We start from the raw sequence: 22,402 nt of genomic DNA on the forward strand, positions 1-22,402 counted from the left end.
CCACGGGGCAAAGGGAGGATATTGAGTAACATCCATTTGCCAAATCTGACAACTCTCCAAGCCACGAGGATTTACTCCAAGTGGTATTGAGTGTGCTTACTTGCTACAGGTTGGACATTGCTGAACGATGGCAGCAGCTTCAGCAGCTGAAAGATTAAATTGTTTGATTAATGCTTTCTTATTCTGATGGAAATAGGAATGACTTTCCCAGGGGGTTAAAAAGGTGAGTGGCATATTAAGAGGTGTTTGTGAGGCGGCAGCATCGGCAACATCATTGCCTTCTTGGAGTGGGCCTGGAAAGGGCTGATGGCTACGAATATGGGCAACAAAAAATGGGTGCTTCCGATCGTTTACGAGATGTTGCAAGTCCAAAAATAATGTTAACAAATCCATAGAGACATTCGGTGCCAAAGAAGAGTCAAAAATGGCTTTGACAATTTGGGTAACATATAAACTGTCCAGGATCAGATTAAAGGGTTGATCTTTAAAATGAAAAAATGCCATGGTGGCCGCCACTAGCTCAGAGCGCTGAGCTGACGTCTGTGGGGGGGGGGTGATTTTTGTACGCCACTTCCCCTCCTCTTTCCAAGCACAGGCTCCATGAGTCTTGCTGCCGTCAGCAAACACCGTTATTGCTTCTTTTAAAGGAAAAGAAGCACAAGGAGATTGCCATTTAAATGGGACTGTTTTTAATAAAAAAATGCGAGGATCTGATGGTGGATGACAAGACACTTCTCCTGGCCAATCAGCAAGTGCTTGCTGCAAAGATTCATAGTTGGCCAACAAACTTTCCCAAGCCGTTAACGAACAAGGGATATATAAAAAGGACGGTTCAACACCCCCTAAAGCCTTTGCCCTAAAGCGAGATTTTGTTATAAGCTGAGCAAAGAGCGTATGTTTCTGTGAAATGGTGTTCTTCGGGGTGTGAGATAAGTGGATCCATTCTACAATCATCATTTTTATATTAGACACGATCTGAGCCAAAGCTGCCGTAGGAAGGTCAACGGTGTTAAAAATTAACATAGAAAAAGGCATATCAGGCTGAACACAATCGACCCATACTTTTGACAATGCATGCTGAATGATGTCACAAGTTTTAAGTTGTTGTTGAGTTAACACGATCTTATCTCCTGGATTTTTTCCCTTCGTAAGAGCAGAGAACAATGGAGCCAATTGAGAGGTGGTTAGTCCCATATAGGGACGGGCCCAATTAATTGATCCTAAATATTGTTGAAGTTGGACTAAGGTTGGGCATGGCGGAAGACACAACTTAGACAGCTGAGGCTCGGCGTGTGAGGCCAAAAGCTTGTGGCCCAAGTACAGAAAGGGGTGTTTAAGCTGAATTTTTTCAGGTGAAATAAAAAACCCATTTGTTTGAAAAATGGAGGTTAGAACAGGCAAGGTTGCTGAGACCGTACCTGAGGGCCCTGGAGCTACCACTAAAATATCATCCATATAATGGTAAATTTTAAAATGAGGAAACTTGTCCCGATATGGTCTTAAAACCTGATTGACAACATATTGACACATTGTAGGACTGTTTAGCATCCCTTGAGGCAAGACAGTCCATTGATATCTGGCCGTGGGCTTGGAGTTATTCATTTCAGGCACAGTAAAGGCAAATAAGTGTTTGTCCTCTGGGTGTAGTGGAATAGAGAAAAATGCATCTTTTAGATCTATAACCATAAGGTCATAGTCTTTTGGTATCAAATTAGGATTAGGTAAACCGCATTGGAGCGCCCCCATGGGGCGAATGATCTTATTGATAACTCTTAGATCGTTCAAAATTCTCCATTTTCCAGATTTTTTCTTTATGACAAACACCAGAGTATTATAAGGACTCAATGAGGGTTCAATGCATTTTAACTCTAATTGTTGATCTACCAATTGCACCAGAGCGGTTAATTTTTCTTTGGTTAAAGGCCACTGATCCACCCAAACTGGGGTGTCAGTCAAGAGGTTTAACTTTATTAACTGAGACATCTTAATCCAAAATTAATTTTGCATTGAACTGACTCATCAAGTCCCGACCCCACAGATTAATATGAAGCGGAAGAATGACAGGTTTAATGTGGGCAGTGACTGATGTTTCTTCCGAGGTCACAGAAAGCCAGTGTTTGCTCACACGTGCGTGCTGGACTCCTCCCACTCCCCGAACCGACGGTGCGCTGTCAGTCTGCCACTCAGAGGGCCACTCCTCCTCTCTTATGACCGATACGTCAGCTCCGGTATCTAGAATACCAAAAAAGGAGCGTCCATTGACTTGAAAGGCCATAGAGGGGCGGAACTTTTGAATTTCTTGCTCAATTGCCAAAACTTGTGGTTGTTGGGGCACAGGGACGGCAGTTGCCACTACTGTTCCCTCGAGCACAGTCATGGGAATGTTAGGGGTAAATGCCAAAGCGACTGATGTAAAATCAGGTGGGTCTTTCAAAAATGGCATAGCCGTTACTCCCTGCATAATAAAGTCACGGTGAGGAAACACTAACAGAGGGGTGTCACAATCGGGGAAAAGGGACAGACGGCCGGATTGGCAAAAAATATGACAGCCCGGATAAGCCTGTGGTTATTGTCTCAGAGGCCACCAGGACAAAATGATAAGATTCAGCCTTTGAGGCGGGGCTAGCTGAATGCCCCAGCTCTAGTTTCCCGGTTTCTGGGAATCAGCGGGCATAGGGTTGGTGCGACACTGGTTTGCCCAGTGAAACCCCTTTTACAGCGCGGGCAAACGGTTTTTGGTCTGGCTCCTACTCCCCTGCTTTTATTAGCGCCCCCCCGGGGCCCGGCACTGATTTTTAAAATGGCCAGGCTTCCCGCAATTAAAACAGTTACCAGCTTTACCCGCAGGTTGCCCATTATTACTTCCTGCTTTTTGTAAGGCCATAGCCAAAGTTTCCATGTTAAATGCATTGGTCCCCACAATTCTACAGGCTTGAATATAGTCTGCCAATCCTGCATCAGGTTTGCTCATTAAGGGCTGCAGGACCCGTCTACAGTCCTCATTGGCATTTTCAAAGGCAAGTTTTTTCAACAATTCCTCTTGGGCTATTTCATTTGTGATTTCCCTAGATATGGCCTTTTGTAACTGATCCACAAATTCCCCATAGGGCTGATTAGCCCCTTGAAAAATCTTTACAAAAGAGCCTTTTGTTCCCCTCTGCGGATCATCAACCCAAGTTAGGGCAGCTTTTGCTGCGAGGGCTGCATGAGAATAAAACAAAGGATTCATGGCTTGTTGAGCGCCCAGGTAACTAAAATTTCCATTCCCTGTTAACTGGTCTACTGTTGGTTGATTATGGCCCTGCCAAGCTAAAACGATCTTTTGACATTCTTTTTTTCCATTCCGATTCCCAAACCACATATTGTGAAGATGTTAAAATCATATGGAATAGCCCTTTCCAATCTTCAGGCAACAAATAAAAAGTAGAAGCCATGTGACCTATCAGACCCAAGGTATAATGGCTAGAAATCCCATAACTTGATGCTGCTTGTTTTATTTCTCTAATAGTTTTCATGGGAATTGTTTCATATCTGCGATTGCCTGTGATTGGATCAATAAAAACAGGCGCGCAAAATTGATATTCTTCAGGTTGCAGTTCCCCTTTTTCATGAGCTTCGGCCAGTGCCCTGGAGATGGCGCTGGCAGGGGAAGGCAGCACATTGGTGCTCCTTTGTTCTTTTTCTCCCTCCTTCATTGGCGCGAACGGTTCAAAAGGCACATCGGCTTGATAAACTGCCAAGGAGGATTTTTCTTCTGCACTCTGTCCCTTTTTTAAATCATCGGGCTTTTCAGAGTCATAAGCAGGCGGGGGGTCTATAGGCTTTTCAGAGTTATAGGCAGGCGGGGGGTCTACCCTCCCCTTCTCTGTTTTCATGGCATCTTCATGGATTTGGAGACATTCAATTACAATTCGCCATGTAGACAAAATTTTGGGAGGGGCTCGAGGAGATTCATGAAAATACTTTCCCAATTTAACCCACACCGACACTTTTAGGGATCCTCCTTCGGGATATACAAGGCAATTTTGATATACATATTTTAAGAGGAGGATCAAATCCCCTTTAGTGGGAAGGGGCAAATTTTTCCCATCGTTTTTAAAAACAATTATTGATGACTTGGTCAATTCCCTAAGTTCTGAGAGGTGCACAACCTGAGGCTTAGAGAATCCTGTCCCCATACTCACGGTAATGTTTTGGGAGGGTGCTTCGCCTAGTCCTGACGACCGGCCCTGAGTTGCAGTAGGCTCTTCCGCCGAGTGAGTAAGAGGGTACCAAGAGACGCGCTCAGAAACATGAATCACGTCGGGGTCACCAGTTGTGGGTTTTCACGTGCCCAGCGGGTCTCCCATGAGTGTAAAAGAACAGACACGAACACGTGGTTTCCTCGGGATGGGAGCCCCGAACAAAGCCGAAGCATCCCTTTTATTGTGTTACCAGAAGGCGGGTTTATATGCACCTGGTGACCACCTTACACCAACCACATTTGTTATAACACAGCATATTAGCATATTACACGTGCTACAGCTTTGTTTTGCTCACGCTCCTATACAGCTGTTACACCCGGCACCAACAAAGCACCAAACACCTTCCTTTGCACCGCACGGCACTTCTTGGTATTCTCCCAACCTTTTTTACTTCTGACTTCCTTATACCTTGGCCTACTGCAGCTGATGACTCAACCTAGCAGGCCAGATAATCCAATAACTCCAACACTACATGAAAGGTAAATAGCCTCCTTTGTTATGATAAGGCCTTTTGGTGCTAACCACATTCAAACCCTTTGAAGTTGTACCAAAGGAAGCGAGGGCCATAAAGCCCCTTTGTTCACCCCCTCTCTTTCTTTATGGCAGAATCCAGAGAGGGCAGAAATGGGGTTTTCTATAATTAATAACTGGAGATGGTATAATTGGATTCTGACAATCGTATTGATGATGTGGAAAATTTTGAAAAACTGGAAGATCGAATTAATAAAGTAGAAAATAAGGTGGAAATAACACAGGATGAAATTACTATGTTACAATATAGAGACATGGAATTTGCTTTAAGAATAAGGGGAATGAAGGAAAACACGCAAGAAGATTTGAGACAAGTGGTGGTAAAAGATATAGCTTTCATTTTGGGGGCTGAGCCTGAAGGAATACTGAGAGAGACGGAAAAAGTTTTTAGGGTTAATTCAAGGGTTGCGAGGCAGAGGAATTTGGCATGAGACGTAGTTATTTATTTTTCTAGGAGATCACTTCGTAATGAAATTTTACAGGCTTTTTATAAGCAGAGATTTTAAATTGCAACTCAAGATGTTATAATTTTAAAAGAAATACCTTCAAAAATTCTTAGAAAAAGAAAGGATTTTGCTTTTTTGGCTGATGAGCTCAAAAAACGACAGGTCCAGTTCAGATGGGAGATACTGGCTGGAATAGTGGTGAATTATGTGGGGATATATCATACACTTAATACAATTTTAAAGGCGAAAGATTTTTACACTTCTGTTTTGAAGGTGGGCTCTCCATCATCTTTACGACCTGAGATTATAGAAGTTGGAAGGGCAGCCGGTTGAAGGTGCGATGTTATTGGATGTAGGAGACATACAGGCTGAACCTCTGCAGCAGTCTCTTGTGACAGAAGATTTTTTAAAGAAACTGAGAATGACTCGTGCAGCCTATAGACATAAAGTAAAAGAACAGCAGAAGGCAGATGTTGGAATAAAGAAAAGGAAATGATGAACTTTTGTAGTAGTTTTTTTAAGATAGAAGATGTTTTAAAGGAATAGTGAATAATTTGTGTAATATGTAGATGTAAAGAAAAAGAATAATAAATGTTAGTTTAGCTGGTAGTTTGATTTAGTATGTTTTAAAGGAATAGTGAATGATTTGTGTAGTATGTAGATGTAAAGAAAAAGAATAATAGAAGGTGTTGATTTAGTAGAAAAGTTTAAATATTTGGGAGTATATATATTATAAATTTTTAATTTAAAGTGTATAAAAACAATTATGAGATATTATGGGTAAATGTGTAAAAGAATTTAAATTCTAATGATCTCTGTTGGTGAGAATTTTAGTGATTAAGATGAATGGTTTGTTGAAACTTCTTAAGTAGGAGGGTATTAATAGATTTACTTAGGGGTGGGGGAAAAAAAGAAAAAGCAAATAGCCAAGTTTATCGAATGTAAGTTTGTTGGTTGGGTTATATTGGAAGGAAAATTTTGTGTTTATTATGGATGAATGGTTGTTTAAAAGAAATACTCACCTCAGCGCGGAGAAGATGGATAAATTACATGTAGAGTAAATATGGGTTATTGATGTGGGATTAAAAAGTATTATTTAGATTATGAATAATTTTTAGTTTTTAATTTGGAATTGCTTATATTGTTGCTTAAATTTGTTTTGTATTCGAGTTAAAGCACATTATTGATTTAGTTATTTATATAGTTGGATAAGTTTATTTAGAATTTGTTTGTTTATTTGTAACCCTGTAACCAGCTCTGGGAAGTGAGGGGGGAGGGAGGGAGGGGGTTATTTTAGGGGGGGGGGTATTGTTAAAAACTTGTATAAAACTTTTCAATAAAAAAAAGATTCTAAAAATCATAAACTGGTTGTAGAAAGAAGACCAACTTGACAGAGAAGACAATTGCTGATCTTCAATGCTGTCACTCAGCAAAGCTGAACATTTCTCCTTTGCATAGCACATTCAAGAAAATGTATTATTTTACAGCTGCTTTGACCAGACTGGTGCTTATTATGTGTAAGAGTTTATGTAGAAGGTCTCATCTTTGTCAGGCAAGAGGGGCCCATTCAGAATGTCACACATGGGGACCTTCAAAATCCTGAAGTTCATGCTGATTATTGTTGCCTTGGAGTTACCAGATCAGTAAGATTGTAACAGAGGACCCAAAACAACAGATGGATTCCCTGGTCTCAAATAAACATTCTGACACTGTTTTGATCTCTGGCCTGTGCCTCAATTAAGTTCCAGATTAACAGTCTTGTGTACTGTAGGCACATAAAAGCAGGGAGCCTTTTGTGAAAGCTTACTCACTGTGCCTGGCTTTGCTGTATAACCTTTTTCCACAGACTGAGCTCTAGGCAAAGCTGGTTCTTCCTGTCTGAAGTTCAAGATAACAAGCACAACACTGATTGGCTGGTCCCTTATAATAACAAGAAATTATCTTCCAGAGATCTTCCTTTTTGGAACAGTTTATGAAGCTGCTACGTGTTGCCAAAATGATGGGAGTTACTGCAGCTGGTATATTTTATATGATATCTTGGCATTTTGTCTATGGGTCTTGATGCAATGAATACCAGAATTAATATTACTTAATAATGCAATTATAAGCTATTTATAAAAACTCTGAAGTTGCACTTAGTCCTGTAAGATATTGCTAATGAACATGCTGTGGCATGTTAGCTATGCAGGATTCATTTGTTTTCTTTTTAAGGGCTCAAAGTGCAAGTTTGGGATTGTCAAGCTGACAAGAGATAACACCCACAATTCTTATCATGAACTTTACAGAGTTGCTTTACAAAGATTATTACTGAAGACATAATTAATTTATAATCCTCTGGGAATAAATGCGCAATTGTGCAGTGGTACGAGACTTGTAATGGATTTATATTACAATTCCACTTGAAGGTGTTTTTTTTTGGTGAACAAATTACTAACCTTTTTCTTGGCCATAATCTTATGTTGATAGTACACCATGTTAGTATGATCTCCAGGAACATCATTATGCCAGAGAATTATTCCTATTGCACTGTATGTGACAAACATCACAGTGAGAGGCAGCACATAAACCAAGAGAATGACTGCTATGTGATACCTAAACAAGAAAAAGGAGAAAGGCTGAGTGTGAGTGATCAGGGACAAATATTTCTCTTCCTTCAGTAAGAAAATTCTCTGTGATACTGAGGGCAGTCTACATCTACATAATGAAAATTATGATGGTGCAATCAAAGCTCTGCCTGGCTTTTACGTGTGTCCATTAAAATGTGTCCATTTAAATATCCATTAAGTATGGAACCACCCCCTTTTTAACCTGCATCACATAATGATAAACATTGAAAACGGGCAGTGCTTTAAATTAGGCAGAAGACTTATTATTGTGACTTTTTTTGACTGTCCCTGTGGATGCCTCTGTTCCAAACGGAAACTAATCAAGCTTTCCTATCAATAATATATGGAACAATTTTTAGTCAAGAGCTCTTCAGAAAAGGAAGCAAGTGAAAATGGCCTTTGGACCCCATCTTCATTCTTCCTTGTGTGAGAAACTCAGAGCAAGATCTGGCACTGAAAGTGATGCTCTCATTACAACATCAGAGAATGTATGATTGCCTTCCTTTAGAATTGGAATAGCTCATTAATGGCAATAAAAAACTGTCTGAAATTACGAAGGCATCATGTGGGATGTAAGGAAACAAAGAGCAAAGGAAGTGATGAGAACTCGTGAACAAGACTTGGTTGTAGTAAATGTTTTTCTTCCTTCTGAAAGGAGAGGGAATGGAAAATATTTAAGACTGCATAGTAGAGCGCTTTTGTTTCTTGTAGCACCAGGAAGCACTTTCAGTCTCCTGATTTGTTTTTTTCCCCATGCATTCTTATCTCTTCCTGTAATCTGCCTTAGTTTTTCTCTCTTTGCTCCAGAGTCACCAAGATGTAGAAGAAAAGTTGTAATGTATCAACCAGCCTTTTGATGCTTCTGCATTTTTAAATTGATAAAATAAATACTCAGACAAGGCTCGTTTTCATAACTTATACGCCAGGAATTGCATGCAGCAGTTAATTTACTTCTGTAATACTAGGTGGTGTCTTTCTTAACATAGTTTATGCACTTTACATTCCCATTTCAGCCATCTTTATAACACTGCAGCTGGTACACTATCATTATTAGCTAGTGAATTATTTGGGACTCAGTTGGGATACAGTGTGTATATGTATTTTGAAATTGACAAAACTGTGGGTCACAACTGTTGCCTTGATTTTTTGATCCTGTGCATGGAGAGCCATGCAAAAACTCTAAAGCAGGGGTCTTCAAACTTAGCCCTTTTATGACTTGTGGACTTTAACTCCCAGAATTTCTCAGCCAGGCACGCTGGCTGAGGAATTCTAGGAGTTGAAGTCCACAGGTCATAAAAGGGCCAAGTTTGAAGACTTCTGTTATAAAAACACTCGGAGCCTGAATTACGATATTTAAACCATTCAGAATCCAACATTTGCTCCTACCCAAATTCTGGGAGTTAAAGTCCACAAGTTATAAAAGGGCCAAGTTTGAAGACCCCTGCTCTAAAGACCCCCTGCTCCTATCTTGAAATGACATGGAGGAAAGGATAGACACTGGGAGCAATTCTTCTGCCCAGCCGCATTATGTATCTCACATGTGCACAGAGGAAGGATTTTCTTAGTTGCTGTGAGCACCAGCATTATTAAAGATGACGAATGTGAAAAGTTCTCAGTAGCAAATGGCAAAATCTATTTGAACTTCTCAGAGCTTCAAAGCTGGTTAAATCTGATGAGAACTTGGATAGGAGTTTCATAGTTAGCTAGGGTTCAACTCCTGATAATTATTATGTTTGGTCATCATTTTATATTTTATATATTGAGTAATTTCTTAAAAAATGTTGTGTAATGTTGGCTTGTTTGGAGGAAGGGCAGTTTTTCTTTTTGCTGTGGACAACCTAATCACATTATTTGAGTTGGGTGGCTTTATAAATCCATTCCTCTCCCTCCAAAAATCTCTATGCTTGTCTTGACTTATAATTCATCACTTTTTCAAGGAGATTCCAGTGTTTTTTTCTGCTATACCTCAATTTTTCTTCTCCCTCTACCATTTTCCCCAATGTTACCAAACATTATTATTTTCTTGGAGAGTGGCTATATTTTTGTGACTTCTAAAAAATATCAGGCATAATCGTCCGCAAAATTTCTTTTTCCTCCTTGCCTTAAAATGGGATTCAGAACTTCTAAAGCAGGGGTGTTCAACCTTGGCAACTTTAAGATCTGTGGACTTCAGCTCCTAGAATTCCCCAGCCAGAGAATTGAAGTCCACAAAGTCTTAAAGTTGACAGAGTTGGATACTTCTGTTCTAAAGTATGGTTAGATAAAATTTGAGACTTTGACTAAATTCCAAGTGCTTCACTTTTGGAGGGGGGGGGGGGGAATTCTTGATCCAATGAAGATAAAAACAATTTCTTGTGTCTTGAGGAAAATCTGAGTATTTTTTTCACTCATGATCTATCACCCTTCTCTGTAAGTACAAACATGATATAGTAGACCTTTAAAAACGCAATAGACTTTTTACCTGACCGTTCTGAAAACAGACATATCAATCATTTGGCATTCTCGTTCCTCCTCTTTGCTTGGATTAGATTTGTCAAAATACTGTACATTTCTCACTTCAGTCTTTGTGGGGGACTTACGTGAACTGCTGTCTTTGGCTGTGATTGTGTGGCCAGCTCACAGCACATTTGGTTAGTCCATGATCAGTGATGACTTTTGCATAAAAGAACTGTGGAAAAGCTAGTGCACAAGCCACCAGCCAGATTATTCCGATGATCCCTTTTGTGTTTGCTGAAGAAAGTTTTGCTTGAAAGAGTAAACGATTGCCACATACCTGAAAGAAACAGGGAAGAATCAGAAGGAATGGGTTTTTCCATTGAACAACTATGCTAGCAAACCCTTAGGTTACAGTTGAGACAAAGTCATTTTTTTCTACATTAATTTGTAGAAAATGTCAACCTAACTTCATGTAGAATGGACAGGTTTTCTACAGTTAATCTGTTCTGACTTATCTAGGAGCAATATGGGCATTCCCTGACACCCCTGCTAGTTAACAAAGGGATCTCAAAAGTGAAAAAAAAAGAAGGAAGAATGAAGATGATTGAGAAAGAATGGGAAGTCACCTGCCCAATCAGCAGCTGGTTCAACCATGCTCACTGTGAGCGTTCTTAAAATGAAAAGATTGTCATTCCTTTGGTCCAAAAAAAATTGAAAGGGGTGTTTAGTGCATGCAATTAAACCTTTAAGGATCTCTGCTCCACAACTATTTCAAAAATATATCCAGGAAAACATACAATTTTTTAAAATGTAAAAAATGAAATGAAATAAAAATACTGTTAGATGTAAAGCCATGACTTTGCACCTCAAGTACTAAGGGCTATAATGTATGCCCACTTTAGTGCCCTCTGGGCCAACACGTTTCCTTGATTATCTCAACTCAACTTGTAAAACAAGAAAGGACAGTCCATCTCTCCTGCCCATCTCCCTAGCTCAGTGTTTCTCAACCCTGGTGACTTTAAGATCTGTAGACTTCAGCTCCCAGAATTCCCCAGCCAGCTGTACTGGCTGGGGAATTCTGGGAACTGAAGTCTACAGTTCTTAAAGTCAGCAAGATTCAGAAACACTGTCATGGTGTATTGTTACCAATACTCTTGGATTGTGTAGATATAAATAAATCCCATTGCAAGGTCCTCTGTAATTATTCCCCACCCTGTTCTTTGAAATGACACATTACTTTATTCAAACTCTAATCTCTGTGAGACAAAGAGAAAAATTAAAGGGCAATTTTTACATGATCACTTTTCCTTCCATTTTTCTAACAGAAATAGGCATGGTGTCATAGTTTGACTCTGATTTGTGTATGTAGTTCTGTAAATGTTATGAGTCACTTCCCTCCCCCCCCCCCAAGGACTGTCCAGTCTTATCCCTTGCAGCTGAAAGCTGCATGTTGAAAAGCTTTCTATCTTACACCTGTTTTTAACTGTCATATCAGACGGCTAATTTATACTTTGCTTGGAGAGCAATGAACGGTTGTGTATATCAATACACAATCAATGTTATGATTTTAGTGCAGCCTTCAGAACATTTCATTTTTGGCAACACTTGGCCTTCCCAATTCATTTTTCTACATCTGTAGATCTAGAACCCCTTGAGAAATAAAATTCAGGTTGTTTATTTGCCCTGGGCAATACATATATATAGAGAATATCTGAAAAATATACTGACTTGTCTTGTTTGACAAATTTTAAACACTTTTTACACTTTCATTTAGCCAAATCAAATATTATATAAATTATATGCTCCTAATTAGTATTTTTTTCCTCCTCTCCTTTTCTCTCCTCCCCTCCCCTCCTCTCTTCATTCCATTCCATTCCATATCATTTTATTATTTTTGTGAAAAGATCTCTAGGTTTCACACAGTAGACCATAAAAGAATGTTTAGGGATGACAAGTATTTTTCTTGGCAATATTTTTCAGTCCAAAAAAAAATATGCACAAAAAGCAAAAATGTAATAGTTGAAGTTGCCCCTGATCTTACTACAGGTAGTCGTCGACTTACACCAGTTCATTTAGTGACCATTTGAAGTTACAGTGGCATGGGAAAAAAGTAACTTATGACCATTTTTCACACTTATGACCACTGCATCATTCCCCAAAGTCACATGGTCAAAATTCAGATGCTTGGCAACTGACTCATATTTATGACAGTTGCAGTGTCCCAGGGTCATGTGATCATCTTTTACAATCTTCTGACAAGCAAAGTCAATAGGGAATCCAAATTCACTTAACAGCTGTGTTACTAACTTAAATGCATAGTTCACTTAACAGCTGTGGCATGAAAGGTTGTAAAAAGGGGCAAAATTCACTTAACAAATGTCTCATTTAGAAACAAAAATTTTGGGCTGAAGTAGCTACTACCTGTATCTGCTTGCCATATGCAGAAAACAAAATGGCTGCACTTAATTGTAATGAAATCTGACTCATGTTTGTAAATGTATAAACTTAGCTTACCTCTTTTTCTGAAGAAAGGCTGCAATAGCTGTTTGAAAAGCAAAAAATCCACAGTGGTAGCTTCTCTGGCCTTCAGAAGTGCCAGTAATCTCCTCTAATGAAAAGAGGTTCTTTGGAATTTCTTAACTGCCGATTCCTCTCTGACCTACTTGGAGCCCTTTTTACACACACCAGCAGCCTGTGTGTGGGTGTGTTTCAAGGTAAAGTGATCAATATCAGCAAAGACTAGTGAAAATTACTTAAAAGTGACTCATAGATAGTATTAAATTTCTATACAAGTAACCAAAATTACTGGGAAAGGCCCATAAAAATATTGGAGGTGTAGCGAAGCAGAGGGCATTTATTGGTATACCGCAGGGGTCCTCAACCTTGGCAACTTTAAGACTGAGGAATTCTGGGAGTTGAAGTCCACAAGTCTTAAAGTTGCCAAGGTTGAAGACCCCTGGTATACAGGAAGTCCTTGTTTACCATCCATTCATTCAGCAACCGTTCAAAGTTATAACAGTGCTGAAAAAATGGACATAAGACCAGTCCACAAACTTATGACTTTTGCATGCCCCTGCAGGCATGTTCAAACTCAAATTCAGGTTTGTCTGCAATTACAATCACCTGCTTGCCTCTGTACCTCCTCTCCCCCCCTCCCCCCTCCCCCCTGGGGCTTTGCACTGTGCCACAAGTGCTATTGCAATCTTGCCTTGTTTTCAGGTCTTTTTCATTTGTTTGTTGTCTGATATCAAATTGTACTATGATAAAGCACCTCCTTGTTAGAAACTCAGGAGAAATTTTTCAGGAGAGTTTAAGTTTCTTACATTTTGTTTCTTTGTGACTGACAGAATACACCTTAGTAAAATAATTTTCTGAACAAGTTGAACAAATGTCTTTGATGTATTGGGGGTTTTTTCCCAAGAAAGGAGCTATACAATCTAATTTCTATCTTTTGCCTGTTTAGAATAGATCATATAATGCAGTGCTTCTCAACGTTTGTGTGACGGCGACCCCGTCACACAAACGTGCTGCGCATGCATGGCGCCGCGCGCATGGGGGCGCCACCCCCATGCGCGGCGTGCATGCGCGGCGGCGCCCCCTGAGGGGGAAAAATGGCGGATCGCCTTGTTTGGCGACCCCCGAGAAATGGTCGATCGACCCCAAATGGGGTCGCGACTCATAGGTTGAGAACCGCTGATATAATGAAATCTTTTACTGAACTTCGGTTCAATAGATTTTGCATATAGCGAGCAAATTTCTCCTGCAATTTATATAATTTGCATTATAACATCATTAATTACATATACTGATGTACATGATATAACTTGTATCATTTCACATAAATGATATAAAATCATATGATGTCCTAATTTCTGATTCACTTTCTGACTTTCCTTAATTAACACTTCAGCCATTAAAATGAGGTCTCATTGTATATAGTTATATGAATATGGCTGTCCAATTTGCAACTTCAGTGATTCTGGGTAGCTAATAAGGTTAAAGCAAAACTAGTAAGAGAAAGCAACTACAACTATATTCATATAGCGAAATGCATCTAATATACTGGTGACTGAGTTTGAGCACTGATGTAACACAAAATTAAAATAACAAGAAGATCAAACATATTATTAAGACTTGCCAGAAATGAAAGCAAATAAGGAAATAAAATGATATGTCTTAAAGATGATGAAGATCATATTATTTACACAGCATCAGAGGGACTTTCTATAGCTATTACATTTTCATTACTGATTTGGTATAGATATACAATCTCAGTAAGTGGCAGTTATCATTGACAAAACATCTTGAGAGAAAATTTACTATACTGTGACCAGGAAAACTATATAGAATTGTCAATGAAATGAGTTTGACTTGAAGACTTTATTTTAATTTACAGATGAGCAAGATTTTCTGAGCCAATGGAGTTTTGTTAACTCCAGATTCCATGCCAAGCAACTTAGATTATGCCCATGTTTGTTTGAACTTCTCTATCATGTTTTTCTTGGATTTGTAAAAAATCCATTTTATTAACAGTAACATCTATTCCTTAAATTTAGAACTCCATAAAGAGCCTGGGCAGTGTATTAACATTGTTAAGTTTCCAGCTTCTGGTTTGCGATCGCGGCGCTGGCGGATATTCGGGGCGATTGCTCCCCCTGCTGTCTGTTTTTCTTCCACCGGGGGACCCTGAAAAGGGTCAGAAGTCGCCCTGGAGGGGCGATGAGCGTGAAGAGGATTCCCGGGCGATCATGGAAGGGCAGCCCTCCCGTTTGATCCGAGGCAACTGTTTGAACTGACAGGTAAAAGATCAGCCAGTAACATGGCCCATCACTAAGCCGCTACCAGCCGAGGCCAAAATTACTAACAAGCACTTTGAAAGCACTGCAGAGGAATTGGGTGAGATCCTACCTTCTTTGTACCCCAAGTATCTTCCTGTAGAAAGCTTCTTAATTGCTTCCCCCTGTGAGGAGAGAGGGAAGGGAATATTTTCCTCCCACCCTCTAAAATGGCGGCGTCTGTCTACCTCCGGGAAATAAAGCCTTGAAAAGAATAACTAAATAATTGGATTTGCATCTATTTGATATTCAGGGACCTAAAAAGTTCCTACGTTCACAGGGATTTGCTCCTCTATCTACTCGTAAAAAAGATGAAAAAGAACTTAAATTGGATAAAAACCTAGCTTAGGACTTGAAAAAGATTTTAAATGCTATTGAGGACATCTTGTGGTGAAACTTGGTACAACAAGTGAATATTCTTGACAAAAAGACCTGCTCCGTAGCCCAGATCTGTCCTTGGTATTATCTAAAAGAGATTAAAAGCTGAGAGAACAGTTGGGTGGTGAAATTGCTTTTTAGGACTGTGGAGGTGAGTACTCACTGACTCTTGCTTAATAAATAGCCTTCACTAAAAGATCATCTATAACCATATCAGAAATGGAGGAGGACCAGCAACAAATTTCGGCTAATTACAAACATACTTGAAAAAATTCTTGAAGCTACCGAGATAATTAAAGCTAGACTGAAAGACAAAGGCACCAGCTTAAACCTACAAAGTGAAACCCCGATTGCAACCAAAGAACTTACAATTCAAAAAACAATAGAAATGGAAGAAATTAATATCAAGACAGAGGACTTTAAAGAACAACAAGTACAATGTACTGAAAATCTAGACAACCAAACCCTGATTGCAACTAAAGAATCTACAACCCAAAAAATAACAGAAGTGGAAGAAGGTAATACCAAGATGGAGGGTGCTAAAGATCAACAAGTACAGCCTACTGAAAACCTAGACAACCAAACAACAACCATAAAATTGAACATGACTTTCTACTTACACCAGAAGAAACCTGAGGAAGAAGGCCAGATTGAATTGAAGACAAATATACTAGAGCAAATATGGGGATCTGGGCCACCAGGGCGACAACTTAACGACCATAAATGGGCCAATTCCTCTGGAAAATTGATAACTAGATGGTCTCCTTTGATTTAAGTAACATGCACAAGAATGAAGGGAGATTTATCTGATGATCTAAAGCAGTGGTTCTCAACCTGTGGGTCGGGACCCCATTTGGGGTCGAACGACCATTTCATGGGGGTCGCCAAACAAGGCTATCCGCCATTTTTCCCCCCTTTTCTTTGGCCACGCCCCTGGCACCCGGTGATGTATAAGTGGTTGGGGGGTCACCACAACATGGGGAATTGTATTATGGGGTTGCGGCATTAGAAAGGTTGAGAACCACTGATCTAAAGGGATTGGTATGGAAGCCTGGTTGGCATAAAAAGAAAGAGTTAGATTTTAAAAATGGGGTCTTTTGATTTCTTAGAGAGGATCCTAAAGTCTCAACTAATGGGCTAAAGGGAGATTTTGAGATGAAGGGAAATACGATTATTAGATTTAACTATCGTTGGAAAATGATAAAAAATAATGGATTAATTGGCCTAATATTGAGAATTTAGATGTATAAGGGAAATGAAAATTAATTATTAGGGAATAGTTTCAAATTATTGTTTAGCCCAGATAACACAAACAATGGTTTGAGACAATGAAGGATACTCCATTAGTAAGTAGTGATGTACTAGGATGAGAAATAGAAAATGTTTATGAAATAAAATAAGAATATATTCAAGTAAGTAATAGGTGTATCTTAGATATTATAATTTCTATATAGTGAAATAAAGGAAATTTGGTTACCTGAAATTTAAATACTATGGATATTAAAGGTTAAATTGGAATATTGTAATTAAAAATTAGGTAAAATTTAAACACAGGACATGGATATGTATAAGCAAAAATATACTGATAAATGTTTTAACTGAGCTTGTTATAATTAAAAATTTACTAGCTTAAATATGATATAGCAAATGTTAAGGGAAATAGAGAAGGAATTTTTTGATGATGTAACCTGAGATATGTACTAAAGATTTTGTTATTGTACTATTGACTACCCAATCACCACGCTGCTTTCTAAATACTTAAATGTAAAACTGGAAAACCAATAAAAACTTGTTATAAAAAAACAAACAAACCCTGTAAAGCTGCCCAGAGTCATTTGGTTGAATTGGGCAGCTATGGAAATTGAACAAATGAATAAAATATCAAAGGAACAGTCAAACAATTAAAGAACATTGTAGACCCAGAGAATAAACAGCCAAATTTACCAATAACCTCCCCCCCCCCGCCAATCCTAACTCCATAAGAGGCTCACCAATATTCCTTACTGTACAATTCCTGCTGTCTTAGGAAAGCTCAAAACATTCTTTTTTTATTATTATTATAAATTTTTACAATTTTACAATAAAAAACTCCTTCCCCAATCCCTCCCAACCCTCCCCAAAACCCTCCCCCCTCTTCCCAGAGCTGAATACAGGGTTAACTAGAACTTAAAAGGAAAAACTTTTAAACTGAAATAAACCTCAAACAAATATAATTACATTCAATAAACGAATTATTAAGTACTTTAACTCCATTATGTATGAAAAACAGAAAGAGAAAAAGAAGAAAGAAAAGAAAAAAAAGAAAAAACCTTCTTCCAATACTATCCTATTAACAACCATACCACTATAATTAAATTTAACATTAAAATAATTTCTTTGTCATTACAATCCTACCAATTTACCATTATTTTATTTTATCTATAATTCACAACTTCTGTTTCTTTCACAATTAATAAACCAATCATCTCCCTAACTTAATAACATTACAAAATATCATATTTCATATAAAGTAAATTAATTGGAATCTAGTCCACCATTAAAATATTATAAACTTTAAGTATAAATTTAAGTATAAATTATTCAGAAAGCTAAACAATATTTTCTAATATCATACTTGTATTATATAAAGTTTATCCATCTTTCTTTGTCATCACAATCAACACACATATAAGCGTTACTTATACCATTGAAATTCCCTTATACATATTTAAAACAAAATATTCCTTTAAATACTCCTTAAGTTTCTAAGCATACACTTCTTATCTAAAGTTTTCATTCAGTCTCCATAATCTTCTCTCCTCTTTTCCAATAACCAGTTCCATCCGCAATGGGCTATAATCTGTCAATAACCTTGGAACAATCTTTACATTCTTTACCCATCTCTCTTATCCAATAACCTTGAGAAAGCTGCTTGAAGATCTGCCATTGAAGATTGCATCAAAGAACTCTTAGGTCTTGCTTCTCCCACAGACTCAGAAACAAATTCTTGTAATACTTCTTTAACCTCCTTTTCCTGTTGTTCCTTTTCCTTGCGTTTGTATGCTGCCCGAGTCATTCTCTGCTCCTTCATCTCGACTTGTTGAGACCCCTCAGTCTATAGTTTTCCAACTTTCATCAATACAGCTTCTTCAGACTGCTGTTCTATCTTCTTCTCTTCCAGAACTTTAAACATTATAGGTGGTGATGAGCGTGCTCCCAGGACTCCTTTGCTTTAAAAACAGTATTAAGTCTATGACGTATCCCCGCATAGCTCACCACTATTCCAATCGGAATATCCCATCTAAACGGCATCTGCCTCTTTTTAAGTTCATCTGCTAAAAAAGCAAACTCCTTTCTTCTTCTTAAAATTTTAGATGGAATCTCCTTTAAAATTATAACATCTTGTGCAGCAATCTGAAACCTCTTATTGTAAAAAGCTTGTATAATTTCATTGCGCAGGGATCTTTTCCCAAAGTAAATTACCACATCCCTTGGCAAATTTCTTTGCTTTGCAACCCAAGAGTTGACTCTAAATATTTTTTCAATTTCTCTGAATATTTCCTCTTTTTCTCTATCCAAAATCACAGCAAAGTCATTTGCAACCATCTCTCTCAGATCTCCTTGCAAATTTTCTCTCAAGCCTCTGATTCTTAAAGCGAGTTCCATCTCTCTATATTGAAACATAAGAATCTCATCTTGTGAATTTTCCATCTTTTTTTCCATGCCTTCAAATTTTTCCTCCAACACCTCCACTTTATCTGCAACTTCTTCAACACGAAAATCCAACAACAGAAGCAAGTCCTTTTAAAGCTTTTTTTTTTTCATCAAACAGCTGATTTTTTAATTTAAATCACATACATATAACTTATTCTATAAATGTATTGGCTTTGACACTTCTAAGGCCTATAATTCTGAATTCAATTTCTGTAGCCAAAATAATAAAAAAAAAATCTTAACTATGCAGTACTGAAAACAACAGTTTACCTTAACCACTTGGAAATAAATTTACAGGTTCTCTCCTAAGTAGTTGGGAAATCCCTCCCCCCGCAACCAAATCCTGGATCAGACAAAAACCATAACTGCATTTTAAAAAACTTGTTATAGTATAAAATGGAGTTTCTTTCAAAATAGAAATATTTGAACTACAGAAAAGAAACTGTATTTTTAGTTTTGTTGAGCTATACTTACAAGGTAGTTAGGACTATAAATACTACATATTTATCTGTATTTGATATTTCAAAATAACTTCATGTTTTACACTTCAGCTAATTTTGATGAAGCACTTTCTTTCCTCTTTAATACTTTATGTGGACAGGATCTTTTGCTGGAAATGTGTGCAATCAATGTTAGGCTGTTCTCAAATATCATGTATGATTTACTAGGTTTATATAAATAATAAATCCAGCCTGTTGCTCATGTTTGCACCCTTCTTCACTGACTATGATTGTTAGCTCTTAACTAGTTTTCACTAAATTATGTCATCTGTTGGATTGTTTTCTTCCATATTAGCTGTGTCCACATCTGGTACCCTCAAGTGTTTGGACTGCATCTCCCCAAAGTATGGTCCTTTTGGCAACTGTAATGCAACATTGTCTGAGGATGACAGCCCTTAAATTTAGCTTAGTTTAGATCACTCAGATGAGATTCATCAGTTTTATCTCAACTCTGTGCAGGACAGGCGAAGCTCTGAACTATTGGGGTAAGTGATTTTTGTTTTATTTGAAAATATATTTCCAGTTTCAAACAAATGTATTCTCTGTCTCTTTAAATTACAAAAGTCAAACTGTGTTCTTTGTTCTTTTTGAATAAGGATTTAGAGTTGGGTCACTGCATGCAAGGCAGATTAACACAGATCTGTTGGTTATGGGTGATACTGCATCGTTTAACTGTAATCACCCTATTCCTCCATCAAACAGAATGTGGTTCTGATCTATATATTTTAGTTCTTGTTGTTCTCTTCAAAATAATCTGCTGAAATTATTATTAAATTATTGTTAAGTCTCAGATAAGGAGAAGAAACCCCCGTGGTATTCAGTTTACAAGTATTTAATATAGCAAAACAAACAAACAAACCCAAGTATTAGAAAAACTGGATATGTTTGTCTTCCTGTTTTAGAAAAAAAAACCACATAGAATAATAGAGTGGGACCACCCTTGCTATACATTTCTCTTCTGGACTCATCCCAGGGAAACTGATCTGTGACATTACAGCAGAGAGAAGAAGAAATATCCAATCTCTTCTGTGATTTCAGAATTTGAAATAAAAAATGGATATAAAGGAAGACACAAAAAGTTACATAACAAACAAGCAAAAAAAGAACCCATTTAAATTAGCATCTAAGGCAGTTCATTTATTCTTTGCTGCTGAGCAAGCAAGTGGCACTCGAGATAAAATTTCCCTGACTTTTAGGCAGTTTAGTTTGTATCTTAAATTAATTTAAGAAATATAACTATAACAAACCAGTCCCAAATGCTAGAATTTGTAATTTAATATAAATTACCTTATGTTAAAGTTGATGCTAACTTCTTGTAGGAATAAGAACATAACAATATCAAAAATAAATTCTTAAAAATTCTTACATATCATCACCATTATCATTCAATTATATCATTCTGTGTGACTTATACACTCAAATAATGTACCTACATTTTTCAAATCTTATGTTGCATTATGTTTGTAATAGTGATTTTGGAACAGCTCAGGAAGAACAGGTAGCATAGGGTCAGCAAAAATGTCAAGGCCTGAAAGAAGACATATAAACTCTAGATTCTAGAGCTAATTCTAAAATTGTATCATTAAATTTGAAGAAATGAACCACACAAATACACACTATTGTTCCCCTTGTATTCTTATCTTAATTGTGTGTTAAAACTTCATCAGAAAAAGCTCATTAATGATTTAGTTATGGATACTTCTTTAGCAGTTCACTGAAGTCACCAATATTAATTTCATTGGAATTTCCCATTAGACAATTTGCTACTTACCCCTAATCGTTTTTGCTTAACAATGTGTTTGTTTTTCAAATTAAGGAAAAAAACCTAGAAATGACTAGGAAGCAATGAATAGCACTTACTGTGTTTGTATGTGTATGTATTCTAATTATCTGTATGTACAATTCATAAGACTAGAGACTACAAGTGCACTGATTATGAATAATCTCCAAGAAAGTGTTCTACAGTTCCAATGTTTTAAAAATCATCTTAACTGCACATGTTCTTCACACCAGCTCTGGATTTACACCATTTATAACCAGTAGCATAATCACACAAGTTCATCAATTTCTGGATAAGTATAATAATTGTCAAAAAGAAAATCAATTGAGTAAAAGACATATTAATTGAAGCACAATGGTAGTTCAGTGTATTTACCAGGAAATGACGAAAAACATAAAAGACAGCCTAAAAAGCTGCATAGATATGGTCACAATATGAAATACATTATCAGCAGAATATAGTGGTTTTACTTTAATTTATACTTGCTCCGTATTTGCACATTGGACTTAGCACTCTGAAGAGTCCTGCAGTTACTCTAGTTTCAATAAGTCTAGGAAATGAATCTAAGTAGATGCTTTTTGGGTCAACAGATGGGACTTTTTATTGCTTGTACTATCTGCCCTATCCCATCACATGGAGGTTTTTCTCTTCCAGTTTCTCCCTGAGCAGTCTTCCCCCTTCTTTCTGTGCACACAAATATATTTGGGCAGAGATGTAAATCACTTCTTTTTCCAAATAAGGATACATGTTGTTTGGCCTACACATCAATGGATTTTTGCCCCAGTCATCAATCCCTATATTCATGCAAATGCAGAAATGGAACATGACTTTTTATATTATGTGTGCCTGAAAAACAGATGTGTACTTTACATCAGCAGCCAGTTTTGATAGAACTCACTGACAAAGGGATCGTTTTTATTAGTGATCCTAAGGACTTCAGCAGTGTTGTTCTT

General features: G+C 37.7%; 1 protein-coding gene and 1 long non-coding RNA gene across 2 annotated transcripts in view; one reads left to right on the forward strand and one right to left on the reverse strand.

Annotated features, from left to right (window-relative positions):
• The window catches only part of TACR2 (tachykinin receptor 2), a 36,242-nt gene that overhangs the window by 2,166 nt on the left and 11,674 nt on the right, over positions 1–22,402 (reverse strand). Inside the window, 4 exon segments of the mRNA XM_039338879.1 lie at positions 101–146; positions 7,657–7,813; positions 10,407–10,581; positions 10,584–10,600. Coding sequence (XP_039194813.1) covers positions 101–146; positions 7,657–7,813; positions 10,407–10,581; positions 10,584–10,600 — 395 coding nt within the window.
• Positions 6,535–21,769, forward strand: LOC120306172. The gene is made up of 2 exons (XR_005556186.1): positions 6,535–7,239; positions 19,965–21,769. It is a non-coding gene; the product is annotated as an uncharacterized LOC120306172 (long non-coding RNA).

This window comes from Crotalus tigris, unplaced genomic scaffold (assembly GCF_016545835.1).
Source record: "Crotalus tigris isolate CLP2741 ecotype Arizona unplaced genomic scaffold, ASM1654583v1 scf7180000017722.570129, whole genome shotgun sequence".
Lineage (NCBI taxonomy): Eukaryota > Metazoa > Chordata > Lepidosauria > Squamata > Viperidae > Crotalus > Crotalus tigris.